General features: G+C 46.1%; 2 protein-coding genes, 1 long non-coding RNA gene and 1 pseudogene across 12 annotated transcripts; 1 reads left to right on the top strand and 3 right to left on the bottom strand.

The window, feature by feature from the left end:
* Positions 1-629: 629 nt before the first annotated feature.
* On the bottom strand, positions 630-1,733 carry LOC125530720 (BTB/POZ and MATH domain-containing protein 2-like). The gene is made up of 2 exons (XM_087521527.1): positions 1,540-1,733; positions 630-1,464 (listed from the first exon to the last, which is right to left on the bottom strand). Exons 1-2 carry the CDS (start codon positions 1,731-1,733, stop codon positions 630-632), a joined length of 1,029 nt encoding a protein of 342 aa, XP_087377653.1.
* A 1,558-nt stretch (positions 1,734-3,291) lies between these two features.
* LOC147990040 (protein FAR1-RELATED SEQUENCE 5-like) lies at positions 3,292-4,201 on the bottom strand (annotated as a pseudogene).
* Positions 4,202-5,226: 1,025 nt separating this feature from the next.
* Positions 5,227-10,161, top strand: LOC147990039 (uncharacterized). Of its 9 annotated transcripts, XR_015618962.1 has the most exons (9): positions 5,229-5,657; positions 5,793-5,901; positions 6,013-7,163; positions 7,291-7,322; positions 7,451-7,724; positions 8,074-8,113; positions 8,728-8,861; positions 8,977-9,074; positions 9,514-10,161. It is a non-coding gene; the product is annotated as an uncharacterized LOC147990039 (long non-coding RNA). The 9 variants fall into 9 exon arrangements; XR_015618953.1 differs by adding an exon at positions 9,167-9,191 and having other exon boundaries at positions 5,227-5,657; positions 6,013-7,724; XR_015618957.1 differs by having other exon boundaries at positions 5,228-5,657; positions 7,291-7,724.
* A 2,958-nt stretch (positions 10,162-13,119) lies between these two features.
* Positions 13,120-16,569, bottom strand: LOC147990038 (uncharacterized). Of its 2 annotated transcripts, none has more exons than XM_087547073.1 (9): positions 16,031-16,569; positions 15,694-15,765; positions 15,032-15,604; positions 14,519-14,946; positions 14,317-14,416; positions 14,161-14,220; positions 14,001-14,084; positions 13,791-13,910; positions 13,120-13,594 (listed from the first exon to the last, which is right to left on the bottom strand). In XM_087547073.1, exons 1-9 carry the CDS (start codon positions 16,124-16,126, stop codon positions 13,292-13,294), a joined length of 1,836 nt encoding a protein of 611 aa, XP_087403199.1. In that variant the 5' UTR covers positions 16,127-16,569; the 3' UTR covers positions 13,120-13,291. The 2 variants fall into 2 exon arrangements, with proteins under 2 accessions (XP_087403199.1, XP_087403195.1); XM_087547069.1 differs by having other exon boundaries at positions 15,694-15,771; positions 16,031-16,558.
* Positions 16,570-20,292: the final 3,723 nt, after the last annotated feature.

Genomic DNA, 20,292 nt, shown 5'->3' with positions numbered 1-20,292 from the left:
CCGTCTGATGAATCCCCTTGTTGGTCGATGGCTGCAGCGCGCCTGACATGAAAGTCTTAAAGTGTGTAACCTAATGTAGTTGTACACCTGTACTCCACATTTTGCCTTATTCCCTTTGCACTTTTTAGACCCGCCTCAACGCTTTCCTTTGTTGCAAAACCAATATGGACCTTTTTCACGGGCTTTTTTCTAAGTAATGGAGCCGGGGAAGCCCCACCTATTTTTTCTAGAAAAAAATCAAAGCTTTTTCCGTATACAAACTTGGAATCACAAAGCTACTCATATCTTTGTTAAGCAAGGTAGGTGAGTACTTCAGTCCATCAAAAACCTGGCTACACGTGGAGCAGAAACTGCACAAGCTTTAAGTCATTACAAAACCGTAACAAAAACTACACAACAAATCCAGTTCGATACTAGTCATGCATGATGCATCCCATCAAATACAAGACACAAGTATCACCTACCACTTCGCATTCTGATTGCAAAATGAATATGAATATAGATACATTGTTTTGCCCTTAGCCCCTGAGACATACATGCAACCATAGACCATAGTACCGTACAATGAAATAGGTAAGAACGTAGATACCAAATTATTGGATTAGATGCAATGATCATGAGCCACACTACTAAATTGTCATGATAATATCTTTGACCGCTTTCAGCTCGGCCGGCAGGAAGCTAGCAGCCAGCTCTCTGAGAACAGACGGGAAGCTATTCTTCAGATGCTTGTAACCATCACTTGCCATCATCGCCTCCAAATTGGAAGGAGAAACAAGGAACTCAAAGCAAGCATCTTTGACTCTATAAGAGCCGTGCTGCTCAGCTAGAGCCAAAGTGGTCGCCACGATATTAGAGTCGATGAGGTTGCACAACTTCTCTTCACATATCAGCTTCAGTCTCTCAATGTTGTACCTGTCAGCTGCAACAAGTAGATGGCTAGCCATCACCGCGTCTCTCCGTGTTTCACCCCCACTACTCGTCTCAGGAACGGGCAGTGAGTCGGTGTATATGAAGTGGAGCAATGATTTGAATACATCACTTTCCATATCACTGATTTCAATTGGACTACCGCCTTTCTCCTTCAGGGCGCCAAAGAGCTCCGCTCTAAAGATGGATGACCGAGCGGCGAGTATGGACCTATGAGCCAAGAAACTCACCTCGCCGACATGAAAGGTCACGTCCGCTCCATCTTTGCTCTCTAGGAGGAGGTCACCGAGATGCTGATGCAAGTTGCTTGGAGGAATCGCAATAACCCGATTACCTCTATGGATATACTTCCCGACGGTAACATCACACCTGATGCTGAAACTGTCGTGCTTTAGATACGCCGCTCCCTCAAGATCAGCCTTCTTGATAAAACTACTAAAACCCCTGCTTGAACGTTTGCTATTGAAGATGTGTTCGGACGTGTTCTTGCTTTTCGATGCCACCGGTTCCCCTTCCCTGTCAAGCAGACTGAATCTAAATTTTGCCTTCACATCCTTGGAACCAGCGGGGGCAAGAGCTAGAAAAACGGATATGAAGCCGGCTTCATACTTTTCGGTGTCGGAGCCGTTTGGGTAGTACTCCACAACCCAGTCGTTACCTCCAACAGTGAAAGGGGTAGATTTCACGTAGTTGCCATGCTGAATTTGCCCTTTGATTCTTGAGTATCCGTCTATCTTGATCACATATGAACTTTCCTCGGATGACGCTACAACAGCAGCAGGAAGATCGCACAGCTCCGCCATTGTCGTGGTGAGCTAGGTAGTGTCGAGCCCAATCAAGGGTCGGGACTCGGGACCGAGCTGGAGTCGAGCTGGACGGGAATGGGAAGCGCGTCAGCGAGTTGCCGTCGAGTGCTGGAACTAAGCCGTGAATACCTCATGACATGCGGCTTAGGCCATATTTGGTTCGGCTGTGGATTTCTAAAAGCAACTGTGGAAAATCTGCTGTGAAAAAGATGTAGGTCATTTGATGAACCAGCTGATACAGCTTTTTCAGATTTTGTCCTGCAACAGAATCAGATTTTGGAAAGCACGTCCTGGGCTGCTTCCGCTTTTGGTTCAAATTTTGGCAGCGGATTTCTGAAATCGGAATCTGCTGGATTCGCCCTTTGGTTCAGATTCTGCTGCGCGGCAGCGGAATCCGTCGATAAAAGCTGAACCAAACAGGGCCTTAGACAAGGGAAGGGAGGGATGGAGTTGCCGCAGCTGTCGTGGCCTGGTTTCAAGTTTATTTTGTGGTTCAGCGTGTATAGTAGCGATTATTAATAGAGACCTTTTACGGTGCATCAGATCAATATTGACCGTTCATATTTTCGTTTGGACGATCCAGATATGGAAATACTACCACAGATTTTCGATAGTATATTTTCTTATCAGAGGTAGTTTCGGTAGTTCGCTGTTTACCAAAAACGCGGGCTGGTTTCCTCAGAAAACGAATGAAGGGCATTTGTGGAATTTCACGTATTCATCTTTTTTTTCATTAGCCATCGCCGTCTGCTCCCTGAGGGAAATGAGGCCGACTGTTTAGGCAGACCTTGAATGAGAAAAAAAATCCCAATCGAACGCTGGCCGCGGTAGGGCGAGAGGACGATGACGAGCCCCGGTCGCCGTGACGGCCCTTCGCGCAGTCAGTGCGGGCGCTAGGGTTTGGTGCCCCGCCTTCGGCCAGATGAGCGGGCGCTGCGGCGTTGCCCCCATGGTGTCACAGTCATCGTCAGCGAGATGGCCCTGCCATTCGTGTTCTGGAGCTGGTGGCTAAGGGGGAGGGGGGAGGGGGACGAAGGCGAGACGTTGCTGCAGCGGCATGCCCCATCGCCGTGACGGCCCTGCGCGTCGCCGAGTTGGAGTTCCACTAAGGTACTAGCTTCGTACAGATCTCACTTATCGATTGATTTGATTTGCCGCATTGGATGATATTTGGGTCTGTAATTTGGGTTTGTAATTTGGGTTTGTAGTCGTTGAAATTGCACATCTATAGAAGCTGAAATCATTGTTATTATTATGGTGAGGAATCATGATACAAGTTGTTTTTCTGGTCGGTGGCTGTGGTCGGCGGCTAAATGTCCCCGCCGTTCGTGTTCCCCTCCTAAGCTGCAGGATGTGGAGTGGGTCACCGAGGGGGAGGACTAAGGCGAGACGTTGCCAGCATGCCCCGTCCCCGTCAAGGCCCTACACGCCGACCAGTGTCGTACAGATCTGTCGTGGCCGATGCAGGTACTCGCATCCGACCCATCGATCCATTGGCCCCCATTTCTTTCCTCTATTTCGTAAGCTAGCTTCTCCATCATCTCTGGCCCAGGCACCACCACTTGCTAGCTGTGTCTGTACCAAGGCTTATTCTGAAATTGGACCGAGGCTTATTCTGAAATCGCCGGATACAAGACCAACCTCAAACACGACTGTGCTACGGTGATGGTTCAGCCCCACAAATGGAACAAACGGCAACCTATATTTGTTTGACCGGTATGTGCTATCAAACACCACCACACCACCAAATGCAACATAGTCCAAGCGAGATTGGGCGTCTGCCTAGAATATGTTCTGCAGATGCCCATCATTGTCTGTGGTGTATCTGTAAAAAAATCTGGGTCTTTCATCTGTTGTGTTGTCATGTAGTTCAGCATAAACTGAACATCGCTACCTTCTATCTTTTTCTTCTTCTCCAATGCAACATGGTTATACAGATCACGAGATATAAATCCAGCCTTGCCGAAACCACCAGCCTGCTTCTCCATCACATCCATTATATGATGTGTGTGAAGTCCACCAACCGAGTACTCAATGACATCCGCCTTCTGTGGGTCGTTCAGGCCACGATGAGACCACAGGAAAGGTGACAACTCAGGATTTATGAATGGATGGCTATATTGGTCAACAAAATTCTTTACAAACCACAACCCAGTGCTTGCTTGAATCTCAACCTGCAAAAGAGCAGGACAACCACACCGAGAGAGTGCCCTTGGCGTCCTTTTCTTGTCGGTTTCATCAAAGTGCTTTACGTCACGATATCCTTGTTTGCAGCACACAAACATCCTCCGGTATGCATTTTCCTTGTTTCCCTTATATTTCAGATCGCCCTTTCTAACACCAAACCCTTTGCTCTTCGCATACGCTAAGTAGAACTTGTACGCTTCGTTCTCACTTTTAAATGTCTGCCTGACCATCGAGCCGTACTCCATAAATTCATCTATCGAGATGCCTTCACCAGCCATGCCGATATCCTGCCATAAGAAACAGCAAAACCTGTTGCATATTTACATGAAAGAAAATACGCTGGAACTAAAACATATTAATTATACATTGTCAACGATTATCATCTGTAACTGAACCAATAATCTCTGACATCCTTACTAGTTTCTTGAGAAGCCAAGAATCCTACTGGTCATAGTAATTTAACCCATCGTTTTCATGTTCCCAGAAATTTGTATTATGTTCTTGTAAGAAGTAACATGCATCCCACAATATCAAACACATAATCTGAGAGCATTTTACTCACAGTACAAGAACTAGAAACCTCACACACACTACTAATTCAGCATCCACACGCACAGAAAACCTAGCAGCCGTTTTTGAATTGGTATTGCGTGCACAGCCAGCATCCATGTGCGCCCAGCTATGGTGTTTGGGGAGAACCAGAGGCAATGTACCTATGCGAGGGATCACGACGCGCGGAGGAACCGATCTCGGGCGCCGTCAGAAGATCCTGCGACGGAGATAGAGGGCCACCGGGCGGCGCGGGCCAGCTGCGCCGTTGAAGATCTTGGGGCCCGTCCAAGATCTTGCGGCGGCGACCGCAGGCCGGGAGACGGAGCGGCCGCCCAAGTGCGACTCAGGCAACGGCGACCGATGGGCGGGGGAAGAAGCGGCCGCGGGGGGGGGGGGGGGGGGGGAGGGGGGAGGAGAGGCGGCCCCTGTGCCACGACTGCCGGGCAGATAGGCGGCGGCACAAAACGCACGAGAAGACCTATCTACTACCACTATAAAAGAAAGAGAGGGCGGAGAACCAGATCATCCTATTCATCGAAATCTGCAATCTGATGGTCTACATCCCTCCAGCATACTAAACGCGTTTTACGCTTTAATTACCCACTATGCCATCTACTATCTACTACTCCTATAAAAGAAAGAAAGTGGCAGATCCAAACAATCTGCACCGTATATTTCTCAGATTTAGCGTCCCAGATTCATTCCATGTTTAACACCAAGCCACTAACCACGTCTTATCGCTAAACGATTTGGGTGCCGAAAAATAAATCCCGTCCCGTCCCGATGCCCTCGCCCCACCCACGCCACCCCCGAGGCCGTAACCTCCCCTGCCTCTTCCCCGTCTCACCTCGCCGCCGATACACGCCCCAACCGCCACGCCTGCCCTCCCAAACATCGCCGCCGTGCGCATCATCGCCGCCGCACGCACGCAGCACCTCACATCACCGGGACCACAGCCTGTCCAACTGGAGTTCCCACCGACCGCTCCACCGTCGGCCTGACTGTACGTCAGGGCGCTCGTCGCCGGCGAGGCACGCGGGACCTGCTGGTGCCGTTGGGGACTTGGACGCACGCGGGATGGCGGCCGCTGGCGAACGTGGCCGCGCCTCAGACCGGGGCGCGCGGCGGCCCAACGACCTCCCTGCTGCCGCCTCCGCCCTCCTACGGCTGCTCCATCCATGGGTACCTAGCCACCATGGCATCTCAATCCCTTCTTTTGTTGTTTGTTTTTCAGATTAATACGGATAGTTGTATGCTATTGTGGATAACCCAATCCCTCTACCTCTCATTTCCTTCGTCTGTTGTTTGTTTTTTCAGATTAATATGGACATGTTGTATGCTATTGTGGATAACCAAATATAGCAAAACTTTGGCCTCCTTTTCCTGTAGTTAGGCGACTTCAGGAGCATAGCAACACAACGGGAAGGTAAGCAACGAAACTTCAAATGTATGAGTTGCTTGGACTGCAAATGCTTGGACTACAAATTTCTGAAATCCTCACTAATCAGGAATTCAATATGTCCTCATAAAATTTCAGGAATCCTGATGGCAGCTGTTTGTATGTGTGCCTAAACATCTATGCTGGTAAATTGTTGGTTAGAGAATCCAAAATTGGTTTGCTTGTTCTCTGAGTATAGATGACCGTTTTAGTGTTGAAATTTAGATCTTCGCTATTGGTTTACAGTTTGCTGCCAATTTCTTCTGTGTTCACACCTTGTGTACATCCAATACAACGAGCGGTGAATCAGCTTTAGTTATAGAAACATACATCATGCGCTTTTTTTAGAGATTTGATCTGGATAAGTGAGGGCCTTGGGACACTAATGAAACAATAACAATATCTAATATCTGGTGGATTGTCTTCTGCAGGAATAATGAATATGACTAACCTATTTCTAGAATCTGCAGCATCACTAAAACTCTGAATCACATTGGCCTGTGCATCAAGTTTCAGGAAAACATGATGAGGTAAATAGAGAAAATTTCATGGATATTAGATGGCAGTTACACATACAACATTATTATTCTATCATAGCCTAAATAATTGGATTAAAGTTTAGCCCTTTTGGAAGAAGAATAGGGATGATAGTAGGATTGATTTCTGATGTTAGAACTACTAATCTTAAAGTTGTTGACTGCCCTTTAATAACAACCCACACCTTCGCTATGGAAAACATATATTTGTTACCACATAGTAATAAAAATGGTGTGCTTTAAACATGGTTGCTGCAAAACACATAAACGGAGATTGCACTGAGACACACATATATGAATTGTGCACATTGGTCTCGAGCTACAATTTGAGTGCATGCGTTGCTTACGATGAACCGCTGAAACTCTTGCTTTCTCTCTATTCTGATGATAGAAGCAATGGCACATAGCTCACACTCCACTTTTATTTGTGTTATTGTGATATTTTTCTTTTCATCGAAATCTTGACTTTGGACATATTTGTTGTTTTTTTATATTGGTGCGACCTTGTCCGCCTTATATTGTTTGGTGATTACAATATAAATTCCCGAGATAGTGCAAAAGTGGACAGTTTAGCCATTGAATAGTAATTATTCTACTGAATTGCAATGAAACACTCTTCGTACTTCTTGGACTACTACATGGCATGATCCTGAGCGTTATTACCTTGCTGCTGCCTCATGGAATTTCTTGTGTGCCACACTGCATGATCCAAAGGTTAGCCTCAACATAGTTTTATGATTTTCTTTTTTGTGCCTTTGGAGCTCTTGTTTTTTTATGCTTTTCTTTTCCAAGTTTCGCAAACGATCAACCCAAATAGGTAATTTTTGTTTTACTGCTTTAGGAGTACTCGCTATGTGTCAACGGATAACTGAAGTATGGTTGCGTCTATGAACACTTGGAGATTTTGTAGTACTTTTTCCCAGGAGATAAGCTAGCATGAGTAATAGATGACCAACAGTAACTAATTGCATTTTTTGCTTGATGGCCTTATTGTCTTGTAGGAAGGCCTCTGCACCCCCTCCCGACAATTGACACGCTGCATCTCACCTGGCCACCCCGCATCCCCTTCTGAGATTGCTTCTCCCATTGAGAGTGAAACTGTTCTATGAAATTTGAGATGTATATACATTCATATGAATGCAGTTTCATCCATTGCTGAAAGAAATGTGATATCCAATTTCAGGTTTTCTGAAGCCACGATCAGCTAGGGATTGGATAGCAGAAGCATGGCGTGTATAAGATCTGAACATTGAAGACATGCAATGCAGCTCAATGGTATGCCTTCCTCGGTTCCTTGTAATCTTTGAAGCCTAAATTCTGAACTGTTTTTTTATACAAGCCTAAATGTTCTTACGTGTTACTGCGTTTGTACAAGACAACATGAGTACAACTTCTACAAAAGTACTTTGGACTGTTTTGTGTGCATCGGGCAACGCATACATTAAGCTGTCGCCATTGCCCATCATCTCATAAACTATTATGGGAAGTATGGTTTCGTTTTATCCCATATATCAGTATATTAAGTATGTTACCTTCTATATAATGTTGGTGATTTGTCCATGGAAATATTTAATTAAACAATGTTTATCTTCTGCATCTTTTTTATATCTTTTTACCACGACAGGGATGGAGCTCTCGGCGATGTGGAGCTCAATGTCTTTCAGGTTGTTCTATACAGTGTTATTAGTGTTTTAATATATACTTATTTGCATAAGAAGTTTGCATATGTTAGTTATTCCTCTCGTCAAAGGAAATATCCTCCCTTCAATACAATAAATAAATTCAATGTTCATGCGCTAAATGAAAATCGTTAGTTCATTATTACTACATTATTATCAGCTATTGATTTTGTAGTATTTATTAATTAGTAGTGCTTCACTAGGATGAACATGTATTTTCTTCTCCGCAAAAGAATGATTTTTCAATGGTTTTTCCGGGCTGTTTATTTTTCAGAAATTGTGACCTGCTGAATCCTTTTTCCCTTACTGCACACATGCACATCATTTTAATTTTGTGTGCACTTCCCAACTTGTTAGTGCCATCGTACCATGTTTGTTAGTCATGCTTTACTTATTATTTGGGCACCTTGGGGTAACATCTTGCCAATGTTTGTTCAGAATGGTGAATACATGTTCAAAAGCACTCGAAATCATATTACCTTTCATTATGTTGGAAGGAAAAAACCTTTAAAACTGGATATATGTTTCTTCACCCTGGAAAAGCCCAGTTCAGCAGTTGATTTTTCCAAATGCATGTCCTCAGCATAGTAGTTTTGCAGGATATAGGCAACGATCGATACTTGATAGAAGACATGACAAGGCTCCCTGACTTACATGCTTGCCCCTGGCTGTGATGTCACACGGACATTGCTTTGGTGCCAGCTCATTCCACATTCTGGAAGTGTGCACTGGTGTAAGAACGCTGACACTTAAAACTATCCTTAATTTGTTTATATCTTTGTAAAGCACTTATAATGCTTGAGTTATCAGGTTAGTGACATAAAAACAATACGCACTTGCACTTTCAGGCATACCTAGACTTGATTGCCAGTTGCTCTACTCTAGGTGTTGGTTTAATACTAATACCTTGTCTTCAAACTTTAACCGTGGAAATTCTATGGCTCATGTAAGTGCTAATACTTTCATCTTCAAGTTTAGCAAAGTGACGTACTGTTTTCTAATGTATGTGAGGATATATGGTGCTTTATTGCCTGGCAGGCTCAATCTTGATGACACAATTAGAGTAAGTACTTGGAGAAAATTTTATTAGTTACGATATCTTTTTTAAGAGGTTTCATTGACAGTGAAGTCCAAAGGTAGAGCTGAACATTATCATGCTTAAGAATTTATGTGACTTCTATAATAGTGTTTGTCGTACCAGCTCTTTTACAGAACAAACATATTTTCTGTAGTATCCTAGCTTCAAACTATTTCCCGGTGTTCTTTTGTAAATTGTGCTGATGCATGTCGAAGTACTCAGGCAGTCTGATAATTTATCATTCATCTCTTTTTCGCTATGAAATGTATTGGTTAATCTTACAAAGTTGATATGCTACTCACTTCAGGCACAGACTCCATGCCCATCGAGTTGCATTTGTGATCAGCCAACACACTGTAAAACTGATAAACTTGTGCTCGATCGCCTCCAAGAAGTAGAAATTAGTGAATTATCAGGAACTGAACATGAACGTGATTTTGTGCAACGGTTATTCAGTTGGGCAACAACCTTAAAAAAGTTGACAATATCTTTTCATCACTCGATCACGAAAGCAAGGCCAAGGGGTTGTTCCAGATGTTATGAAGCTTGTCCACATTGGAACTATGTATTGAATTTTATCTGCACCGCTGCTTGGTGGGGAAAGTTCTATATGTTCCTGGAGATTAAAACACTGATTTGTCAATTCTCTTCGCAAGATTCTGGTTTGTGTGGTCCTGTTGTTCGCATGCTCGGGAGTCAGGAGTGGTGACGAATTCATGTTGTGACAATATGTCGATGCTGTTGAGACTGTCTTTCTGGGACGCGTGTTTACCTCTGTAATCTGTATGAAACTATGGATTCTAATTAATTTGCTAAAATAGTAGCTGCTTGCCCTGATTTCTAATAGCATTTGTTAGGTGGGGCGCATTGCTGTTTATTAGTTGAATGGTGATTTCTGCTGAATTTCTGTTATTGTAATGGTATATGTGACTGTAAGTTCATTCTTTCGATATCATTTGCTGGAATGTGTAAAGGTATGGCTCTTTCATGATTTGAACCTTGCACCGGTAGGGTATCCACAACACTATGTATGATCTAAACAATGGGTGAAAATATTTATTGGAGCATTTGTTTCAAACACATGATTTTTAGCGTAAGATATTTCTAATATTTAAGTATGTGTGATGTATTTTAGATAGTACTGTCTCAACATTGTGTGCCTGATTGTTATTGAAATTAACAAAATATTTAAAATTATAGTGAAAATGTACAATCTCCAATAATACAATGGGTATTAATATTTATATTTGTTAAGACGTGTGTTGCACGTGTCGCTTACTAGTGAACAGATACGGCAATTCTATTCCAGTTGTGAGTACGTATGATTCTATTCCAACTGTGAGTACGTACGATTCCAATCACTGCAATTACCCATGTTATAAATTAATAACATTATTATTAAGAAAGGACTAATCTACCCTTACATCCAATTACTAAAATGTCTTCAAGAGAAAAAAAACAAGGATCAATAATGACCATTGGATCACCTATATACTACCCACTATTTACAGGAGTATGATGCACCGTAAAATCTCTCTATTAATAGTCCTCTTGAGTGAAAAGAAAAAGAAACGATTGGATCCGGCGTTTTGCAAAAGAACAAATTTCACATTGGAATCACCGGCCCCGTTCCTTGATCCGAACGGTCTAGCAATTGGCAAGGAGGATTTTTGTGCGTCTATAAAGAATCGCCAAAAAAAAAAAGAAAACAAAGAAAGTTCGATCGATCTTTTTTTTTTCGATCAAAGGGGAGCACCCCCGGCTCCATTTTCATAGAAAACGAAACCCAACACGCATACAGGTCTTCTGGCAACGACACCAGGTTTCAAACAGTGACAAAGTATTGGCAACAACTGCCACTAGCAAAGAGTTCGATCGATCTTCTCTAGGCAAATCAAACGGAAATACTGCTGGCAACATGTTAGGCCCTGTTCGGTTGTAGAGGATTAGATCCTACAGGGATTGAGTTGACCCCGGTGGGTTTAATCCCTGCCACCTATAAACCATTCGATTAACAGTCTTGATAAGTCTGACAAAATTTTCTTTTCAGTTTTTTTCCTTTTCTCTCTTGCATGTAATGTCATTTGACTGAGACTTGATTAAATCTCAGGCGACGAGATCTAACCACACCCTTCGGTTAAACCCTGCCACAGTTTTTTAAAACGAAGGCAAAAGATTTGACTCGTTGATGAAGAAAGTTGTCCAGTTAATTTGCGAAAAATAGGACGAACACGGGTACAAACAACCCATAAATAAGGTCATCTAAGATACTACTATATGATACTTACGAGCAGCCTAATGAACCTATGACCCCCAGGTTTATTCTTCATTAGATATTACTCACATAAAAATTGTTGTTATTACTTTTATTTCGCTGTTCTATATTATACTATTCATCACTATTTGCTTTTAATCTTGTAACTCGCAAGATAAAGCGATTGACAACCTCCTTTTTACATTGGGGGCAAGCAATTGTCTTGTTTGTGTGCAGAGGTGCTGTTTTTTTTGGGAGCAAGCAATTGTCTTGTTTGCACTACACAACCTAGTCATGACAATCAACATAGGGCTAACTTTGTCAACATACCTCCCCATCCAAATCGCCTAGACAACTTGGCAAGTGGGTGGCAGGACCTAGCCAAACCAGAGGACAAAGACATGCCAGGAGTGTTGGCGATGGCATACTTAACGCCCTAGAGGTCCATGCCCTGAAGCTCCAACTCCGTTGACTCTGTGAGAAGCTAAGGCGACGCCTTGATGAAGGACATGACGTCGTGACACCACCGCTGCTTGTTCCAGCGAACCAGAACAAGGGTTGCCCCCGGCACTCGAGAAAAGACAAGATCAAGATCAAAACGAAACAGCACCCGCATGCGTCGTCGCTACGAGCTGCCAGCCATGTGGAAATTTCGCCCCGGCCATGAGACCACCAGAGCGGAGACGAGAGAACAAGCCGTCGGCTGGGTGCACCACTGCAGGAAGGAAAGCCACACCCATCATCAACGAAGGTAGGCGACACCGGGCGCCGCCAGCCTCTCCTTCACCAATGATGGCCACGGCCGGTCGTCAACGCCTGACTGACCAGATGTACCGCAACCCAGAGCCACCGCCCTGGGATCCAGGAGCCCCCACAGGCCAGAGCCCACCAGGCTCCCACCACCGCATGCGCCGATAGTCGGGAAGACCCGACCTTGACACTGCCAGCCACGACTCTGGGCCTAACCCAGACCACCACACCATGACCTCCCCGCAAACCACCACGCAACCACAGCACAGATCCTTGCAGACCACCACGCTAACAACACCATGACCTCCCTCACCACGACGGAGAGGAAGGGAGAGCAACCCCCATGCACAGGGCTGCCGGCGAGGGCCCGAACCGCCACCGCCCCTAGCGGAATGGATCTGGGAAGGGGACGCCCCGATCCGTCACGACCGGGAGCCACGGCTGCCCACCACGCTACCCCTGTAGCCGTGGCAGCGCAACAACCGCCGATAGCTCCTGGGGCCGCCGCCCCAGCTTCCTGGCTCTGCTGACGTGCATGGCACCCAGGGTCACCAGTGTGCACTAGTCGGAGGTTTCCCGAAAAAAGAGGCGAGGCGAGCCCGCCACCGCCATCCACCGGACGAGCTTTGCTCGCCGGCTTCCTCCGGCGGCGGCAGGAGATGGGCGAGGAAGATGGGTCGAGGGCGGCGGCTAGGGTTCGCCCGAGCCGGCCCCCTAGAGGCAGCGTGAGCGAAGGGGAAGTTCTCCGTGTCGGTCTTATATGACTTTATTGCCGCCGATATGTCAATTTTTATCCTTTCTTTTGTCACATAATTGGTATTTGGTTGTGTCCATCTTAGTTACGTAGAACCCGGGTGTTGCTCATCATGTTTTTTATCCGCTAGATATTCTGAGTTAGAAAAAACAAACTTTATCGAAAAACTGTACTAATATGATATCCAAAAAATAAAGCTTTTGACCCAAAAAATTTGCACATATCAAACCACTATTTGTACCTCTAAGACAACAATATACATGGAAATATGTACTGTACGCCATTTGTGTAGTAGTACACTTAACTTAAAACAAATAGCGTAACTGTTCACTTGGGCAGCAGGTACTGAAACTCATAGTCGTATGGGATCACCTCCACGACGTCTTCGACCTTGAGATGCCCCCTCAAGCAGTCCACCATGGATTTTCTGAGCGACCAAGATGTGGGGAGCTGCTCACAGATCCACCTGAGCAGGGACTCCATGTCCTTGGCAAAGTCATGCATGTTGGAGTGTATCAGGCTTGGGATCATCAGCCTCCTCGTCGAGGTCACCACCAGCGACGCCTGCAGGTAGTCCAGCTTCGCCTTCTCCAGTTCCGCCATCACGCGATCCGCCTTGTATATCCGGAGCTGCATGGAACTCAAAATTAATATGCATGTGCAGCACCAGATTCACTCCGCTCATGTTAGATTCAATGGAGATTTTTCCCCGCAAAAAAAAAGATTCAATGGAGATTTCAAGTATTTCTCTTTCCTTCATAATTCATTTATATTACTAAAAAAACATAATTGATTTATTAGTTGTGTTAGGAGTGGATGAACTTACTGCCGGAGAAGATCTGATGCCACAGCACATCCCGAACAGAATGTTGGGCTCTGAACTGTTCAATCCGTAGAGACTCCTCACTTGTTGCTCTTCGACATCGACGTCGCATTTCCAGAATTCCTGCGGTGTTTGTTTGTTGATGAGAACAACACATTCTTGTTGTGCAGGTGCAACTGAAAGCAAAAAACAGAAAACTACCAAAATGCTCACTTCTTTCACACTGGATGGCTGCCTCAAGATGAAATTCTCTATTACCAGAGGATTGAACTTTTGCCCAGAAACATTGATCGTTGCCTGAAAGGGAGGAAACAACCCACACATGTTAAACTTTCTTTACACCAAAATAAATTCTTTAAGCGAACTACTGTACCTTGTTCTTCAGTGCCAGCAGCTTTTCAGAGTTCGAGGGCAAACCATGCTGCAGAATCCCCTGGATCATTCATTCAAAACACGAAGCTCAAACAGCGGATACCAAAAATCTTTAGCTCAAAGAAATGCATCCGAAGATCTCTCAAAATGTACATACGTGCATGATGCATGTGTTGTATATGTTGAGCCAGAATGCTAGCTTCTGCTGGTGCGTCAGAAACCTTAAGTCCACCTGCTGCAAGGCCTCCAACATCTCCCTAGCAGCACCAGACAACACGACCAAAGAAATTAGTACTTCTAACAAAAAGCAAGAGATGATCGAAACTGTCAAAAATGAACAAATGGATTTACTTATTCACCTCAGCTTGGTGAGCAGAGGGGAGCCGGAGAACCCTCGGAGGTCGAAGGCGCTGGAGGTGAACCTGACGAGATTCTTGTAGGGGCCGATGTCTCTGACCATGGAGTCCTGTATCCCGAAGATGCCGTAGTGGTCCTGCTGCCCCCTGTCCTTCTCCTTTGCGGCGCCAGCCGCCACGTTCAGCGCCGCGTCGATCCTGAAGCTCCCCTGCAGGTTCCCGGACCTGGCGAGGTTGCCGGACTTGTCCATCTCCGCCGCCCGCGACGACCGGAGCAGCCTGATGAAGATCACCGCCAGGCATTTCACGATCCTCTCCGACAGCTTGTTCGGCTGGGCCTTGCTCTGCTCGTCCCTCTTCGCCGTCGTCGGCGGCGGTGACGGTTCTTGGGTGACCTGCAGAGGTTTTTGGTCTGCGCCATTCGATTGCTTCTGGAAGGAGCAACGTACAGAGCATAAACAGAGCATGATTTTCACTGAGCAGTGTTGCATAGATATATGTCAGATTGGTGGTTACCTTGTCATGGGAATTCCTTGGCGGGGGGCCAAAGCTGTCATCGTTGAACTTTGGGCTGACGGCGCCGGCTCCTGATCCTCTGGTCTGGTCTCTGGGGCTCCTGTCCGGCTTGTCGTCGGCGGCCAGATGGCGCTGGAGGTACTCGGCGTTCATGGCCTGGCTGATGAAGAACATGGACTTGATCTCCGGCGCCACCTGATCAGCCGGCTGACGAGTCAATGCCGCGTATGCCGCCGTACCGTTGCTGTTGCCATTTCCATTGCTGGTATAGACACTTGGCGAGTAGGAGGAGGCATAGGCGGTGGTCGCCATGGACGCCCGTTGCTGCTGCGCGGTGGTGATTAGGTCGCCCTTCATGGTGTGGATCTGCGACTCGAGCCGCGCGATCTCTTCCTCCACGAGCACGAGCTCGGCGAGCAGCTGCTTGGCCTTCGCCGGGATGAAGGCCGGGATGTTGAGGAGGACGGAGCGCGCGGAGGAGGGGGAGGCGGCGGTGGTGGTTGGGTGCAGGGCGCGCTCCAGGATGTGGTGCACCGTCTCCTCGTTGCTCAGCTGCTGCTTCAGCTCCGCCACCTGCACCATTCCCGCACATTTTCAGTCTCCAAACCGGAAATTATTCATGCCGATGCATTGCACAAGACGATTCTTAGATGGGCATGCACCTCGTGCTCAAGATCCATGCGCCTCCGATTGTGCTGTTGCACGCCGTTGCCTGTCGTCGTCGTCGTCGTCGTCTGCAACTGAACCATCATCGTCCATGCAACAAAAGCATCAGCAAGTACGTGACTGGACCGGGCCATTGCCAATAAGTCAGGCTGGCCCATGCTAATCTACGCCTTGCCGCGCATGGGCCGCGGGCTGGTCCAACCAAATTTACGCACTGCCCGAATTAAAAGAGGAACTTGCTCCAATTCTCGATCGAAAACGGAAAGGAAACCACCTGACTGACATGGCAACGGAGTGCATAGATTCTAGCAGTACTGTGCAGTGTGCACTCACCGGAGGAGGAGGAACAGTCGGGTCGGCGGCGAGCTGGTAAGCATGGCGAGTCCTGCGGCTCATCGGAGTCGGAGCCCGCACGGCCACGTACTCCATCTATCGATCAACCCGCACCGACGTCGGACGGCGGGCCGCCGAGATGGAATAGAACACCTGGCCGGACAGCCGTCGCAGCAGCTAGCGGCGGCCGTCGACGGCCAAAGGGAGACGCCGAGCCGGGGAGAAGATGAGAAGCTGCTGGGCAAGGCCAACAAGTAGCAAGCTAGCTTCGTTGCCGTAGGGGTGCATCCGTGTGAGGAGGTAGAGGGAGAAGCCCGCGGAGGAAGAAGAGTAAGAAGAAGTGAGGATCGGTTGGGAGGGGCCTATCGATCGACCGGCGACGGGTGTTGCTGGTGTCGGCTGGCCGCGGGGCCACGCATGTAACCGCAACGCGGCGGTGCCGGCCATGGTCGCTTTCACTTGGTGAATGCTGAGTGATTCGGTTGGTCAGGTGGCGATGGATGGGGATCGTCTACTCTTGTCTTGCCTTGTAATCTACTGAAAAACAAGAATGGTTTCCTAGCTACCCCCTGTCCTACATGCAACCAACGCCGCACCTTGGAAAGGATGAGTGCGAGTGAAGGTTTAACAAGGGTTTATAGTGCATCGGTTGGTGGCCCGGCCGGGTCGGTTGGACGGCGACGCCTCGCCGTTTTCACCACTCGCAGGATTGCCCACGGATATGATACACGGATTTTCTCTGGTTCTCGTATGACCTAACGAAATCTCGCTCAACCTCCCTATCGTATGATTCCACGCGGAGGTTCATGTGGATTGTTTTATTCTTGGTTTCCTTTCTCGTTTGATTGATTGATTTACGTTTTTTTTCTTGTTTTTAATACTTCCTCCATTCCTAAATATAAGTCTTTGTAAAATCTACACTCTAAAATGCATCTATATATATCTATATGTTGTCCATAGTAAAATCTCTACAAAGTTATATTTAGAAACAAAGGGAGTACTGTCTTTTTCACGTGTAACTACAGTTGCACACGTTCGTCGGCTTCATAACTACGGTTGCACGCCATCAGCTTATGTGTAGGCAGCTATAACATCTCTCCTCGGGCCAAAAAAACATCTCTCCTCAGGGCGCACAAATATAATTGTAGGCTCGCTGGCTACGCATAACTACACTTGCGTATTTTCAAAGAAAAACAATGAAGAAGTGAAGAAAAATAAGTAAAAGAAGAAATAAAAAACAGTAAAAAGAAAGATCCTATGATGGCGTCACTAGAGTGAGATTGAGATGAGATAGGCACCGAATATTCACTTCTGAGCCCACACTCATATGCTCCCGTGAACAGTAAATTCAACAAAAATGCTAAAAAAAAAAGAAAAATGTCCGAACAGTGAGTGAATAGTAAACTTTCTCATAGGTCCAAATTTGTTTATTTTTTGAGAGCTGCTCGGATGTCCAAACACCACCAAATTTGACATGGACATCACGCATGAACATCTTCCATGACAAAATAAATTTAGACTTTTTTGAATTTTTTCTAGGATTTATTTTGAGCTTACTGTTCACGCAAGGGAGCAGATAAGCTCGGGAGACGAGTCGCCCTGTCCTATAATATATTACCTTGCTCATCGCAACTTAATTTGATGATTATTCATCAACCTTTCTCGACTGATATTGTAACTATTTTCCTTTATTAATTTGCAATTGTCGTGTTTTCGAGGTAGATAAATCACAATGAACAAAATAAAGAAGATGGATGACAGATGATATAAGGGTGCTATTTTCTTTTTTCATGTTGTTGAAATAGCAACTTATGTGGCGTAGTAAAAGGGAACCACCCTTGGTATTTATAGACCTACTAGACATACTTAGGGCTTAGAGCATCTCCAACAACCCCCCCCCCCCCCCCCACAAAAAAAACTCCCCTAATAATTATTTGTTGAAGCTTTACCATAATACTTTCCTGGTTATTGGAATGGGCACTTTTGTCGATCCTCAATACCTAGCACAACCTGCACAACCACTTATTAATTTGATATCTCTCTCTCTCTCTCTCTCTCTCTCTCTCTCTCTCTTCTCTCTCTCCGGCGACACAACGGTGGGTGTGGCGGTGATGTTGTGGTGGTGTGGGCAGCTTCGGGTGGATGTCACATGGCCCCCAAGGTATTGGGGGGGGGGGGAGTATCGGGAGAAGGTCAATCCCCCCTCCATATAGGGGAGTCAGGCTAAATTATTGGTGATCACCATAATCTAAGGGGATCTGTTGGAGCTTATTTTTAGGCACAATTTCGCAAACCAGAATTTTATTGAAGACTGGGGATCTGTTGGAGATGCTCTTAGGGGGTCAGGGGCGGATAGGCACGAGGAACACATGATCTCTCCTACTTAGAAAGGACGTAAGGTTTTGTCGTGCCCCCACCCAGACACACCTCCCATCCCCTCTATCCTTTTTTTCTCTCACCTATGATCCCAACCCCCTCCCTGGATTTTTGTTTAAAAAAATCGGCATCAAAAAGTATACCAAATTTGTTTGGTAATTGATTGGATGGTTTTCATCATAACGTGAAGGGCGAAATTCATGTGGGAGTTGTGGGAGTTTGTCCCATTCTTTGGCAATTTAGAATTTCAGCAATGCGTGTGGTTCTAACAGATCATCTATTCCAAACTTTTTACAGGTTTTCTTCTGAGCTACGACGTCAATCTGTACATGGTCACCACTACGGCGTGTGGACGCGCGGGGGCATATGGCCTTTGGGTGCAACATCTGGAAATTGTTGCACTAGTTATGTTCAATGATTTTGGTTGGCGTGTCAATAGCGGATGAGCTATGCAATCTTGTTTTAACCACTCAGTTAGGGTTTCCCTACCTCTCGCCGGCGACAGGCTGGTTCGCCTCATCTCCTATTTTCCTTGGATCATGGAGGCGCGGTCGACCCCGGCCCTCGTCGACGGGAGGGCCCCGTTTTTCCTTGTTTTTTTTGAGTTTCTTTAGGGTTTGTGCCTTGCTCAGGAAGACGAGGTGGCGACAGCTTCTTGAAGATGGAGTAAGGTCCTCCCCGCCTAGCCCTCGTTCCCGCGATGTTTCTGGCGTTGTCGGAGGGCGTGTGGAGGTCTGTCTCCGGCGGATCCATGGGATCCGGTCGGCGTTTGTCTTCGTTTGATCCGCTTGGATCCAATCTTCGTTCGTCTATGTGTCTGCGGGTTGGATCCTTCCGATCTAGGCTTCTCTTCCTCGACGGTGGTTGATGTTCTGGTGCGCTGGTCCTATGGGGCCTTAGCACGGCGACTTCCCAACTGTCTACTACAACAATGTTTGCCCGACTCCGATGAGGGAGGGCGATAACAGTGGCGCACCTTCGGCTCGCTCCAGTGCTTGTAGTCGTTGCTAGGTCGTTTACGGACCTGGATGTAATTCTTATTTCGGGTATTTTCTGTACAACCTTGACAGTTGATATATATGGTCACCACTACAACGTGTGGATGCACAGGGCATATGGCCTTTGGGTGCAGCAGTCTGAAAATGGTTGCACTAGTTTTGTTCAATGATTTTGGCCGGCATGTCAGTAGCAGATTATGTGGATGAGCTATATAATCTTGTTTTGACCTTTTGGTCGTATTTTGCTATAAATCTTTTGGTACTCGATGACTATGCCTTTTATTTTTTTGGTCTATCTAGGGCACATCTAGATGTGCTCTAGTTATTGCACATCTAAGTGACCCAATCAAACTAGAAAGAAAAGGAAAAAAGACTAATGAAAATGCTTGCACGAATCTTTACGTAAAATCAATGGCATAGGATTTAGACATGCAATATTTAAGGCACATCTAGATGTGTTTTAGTAAAACTGTTTATTCTTATAAAATAATTGTGTGCATCATATGATGTGAGGTCGGCGTATCCCTTTTCGAAAGAAAGAAAAAGACATGAATGATACCTATGTGTATGCCAAGCAAAAGATATTAACCTGATAGCCACTTATCCGTTCGTACCAGATAAAGAGAGAAAAGCCATTGCTTGTAAATTAGACAATTCAACCTCCTAAGTATAGTTGAATAGTGATGCAAAGCGTCGATAGTGGAGTACAGGCCAAGGGTGCTTCAACTGAAGCTCAAGTGGAGGTCGTTGGTCGAAAAATAACACTTTCCATGCATCTAGGCTTCTTCTTTGCACTTTTCAGCTCGCTTTCTTCCGCATGCATCAATTTCGTGCTAAGGAAGTGTCAGCATCGTCCATGTTTGAAAAGAAGGCCATAAATTAGCGAAA

This window comes from Triticum urartu, chromosome 1A (genome assembly GCF_056163025.1).
Source record: "Triticum urartu cultivar PI428250 chromosome 1A, HENAU_Tu73, whole genome shotgun sequence".
NCBI lineage: Eukaryota > Viridiplantae > Streptophyta > Magnoliopsida > Poales > Poaceae > Triticum > Triticum urartu.
The sequence above is the reverse complement of the archived record's forward strand: the minus strand, read 5'-3'. Positions and strand labels throughout refer to the sequence as shown.

Coding starts and splice junctions, on each gene's coding strand:
- LOC125530720 (XM_087521527.1), bottom strand. CDS start 1,733: ATGGCGGAGCTGTGCGATCTTCCTGCTGCTGTTGTAGCGTCATCCGAG. Junction 1,465..1,539: donor AACGGCTCCGACACCGAAAA/GTATGAAGCCGG, acceptor GGCAAAATTTAG/ATTCAGTCTGCTTGACAGGG.
- LOC147990038 (XM_087547069.1), bottom strand. CDS start 16,126: ATGGAGTACGTGGCCGTGCGGGCTCCGACTCCGATGAGCCGCAGGACT. Junction 14,417..14,518: donor CCTCTGCTCACCAAGCTGAG/GTGAATAAGTAA, acceptor TGGTGCTGCTAG/GGAGATGTTGGAGGCCTTGC. Junction 13,595..13,790: donor GCATCAGATCTTCTCCGGCA/GTAAGTTCATCC, acceptor AGTTCCATGCAG/CTCCGGATATACAAGGCGGA.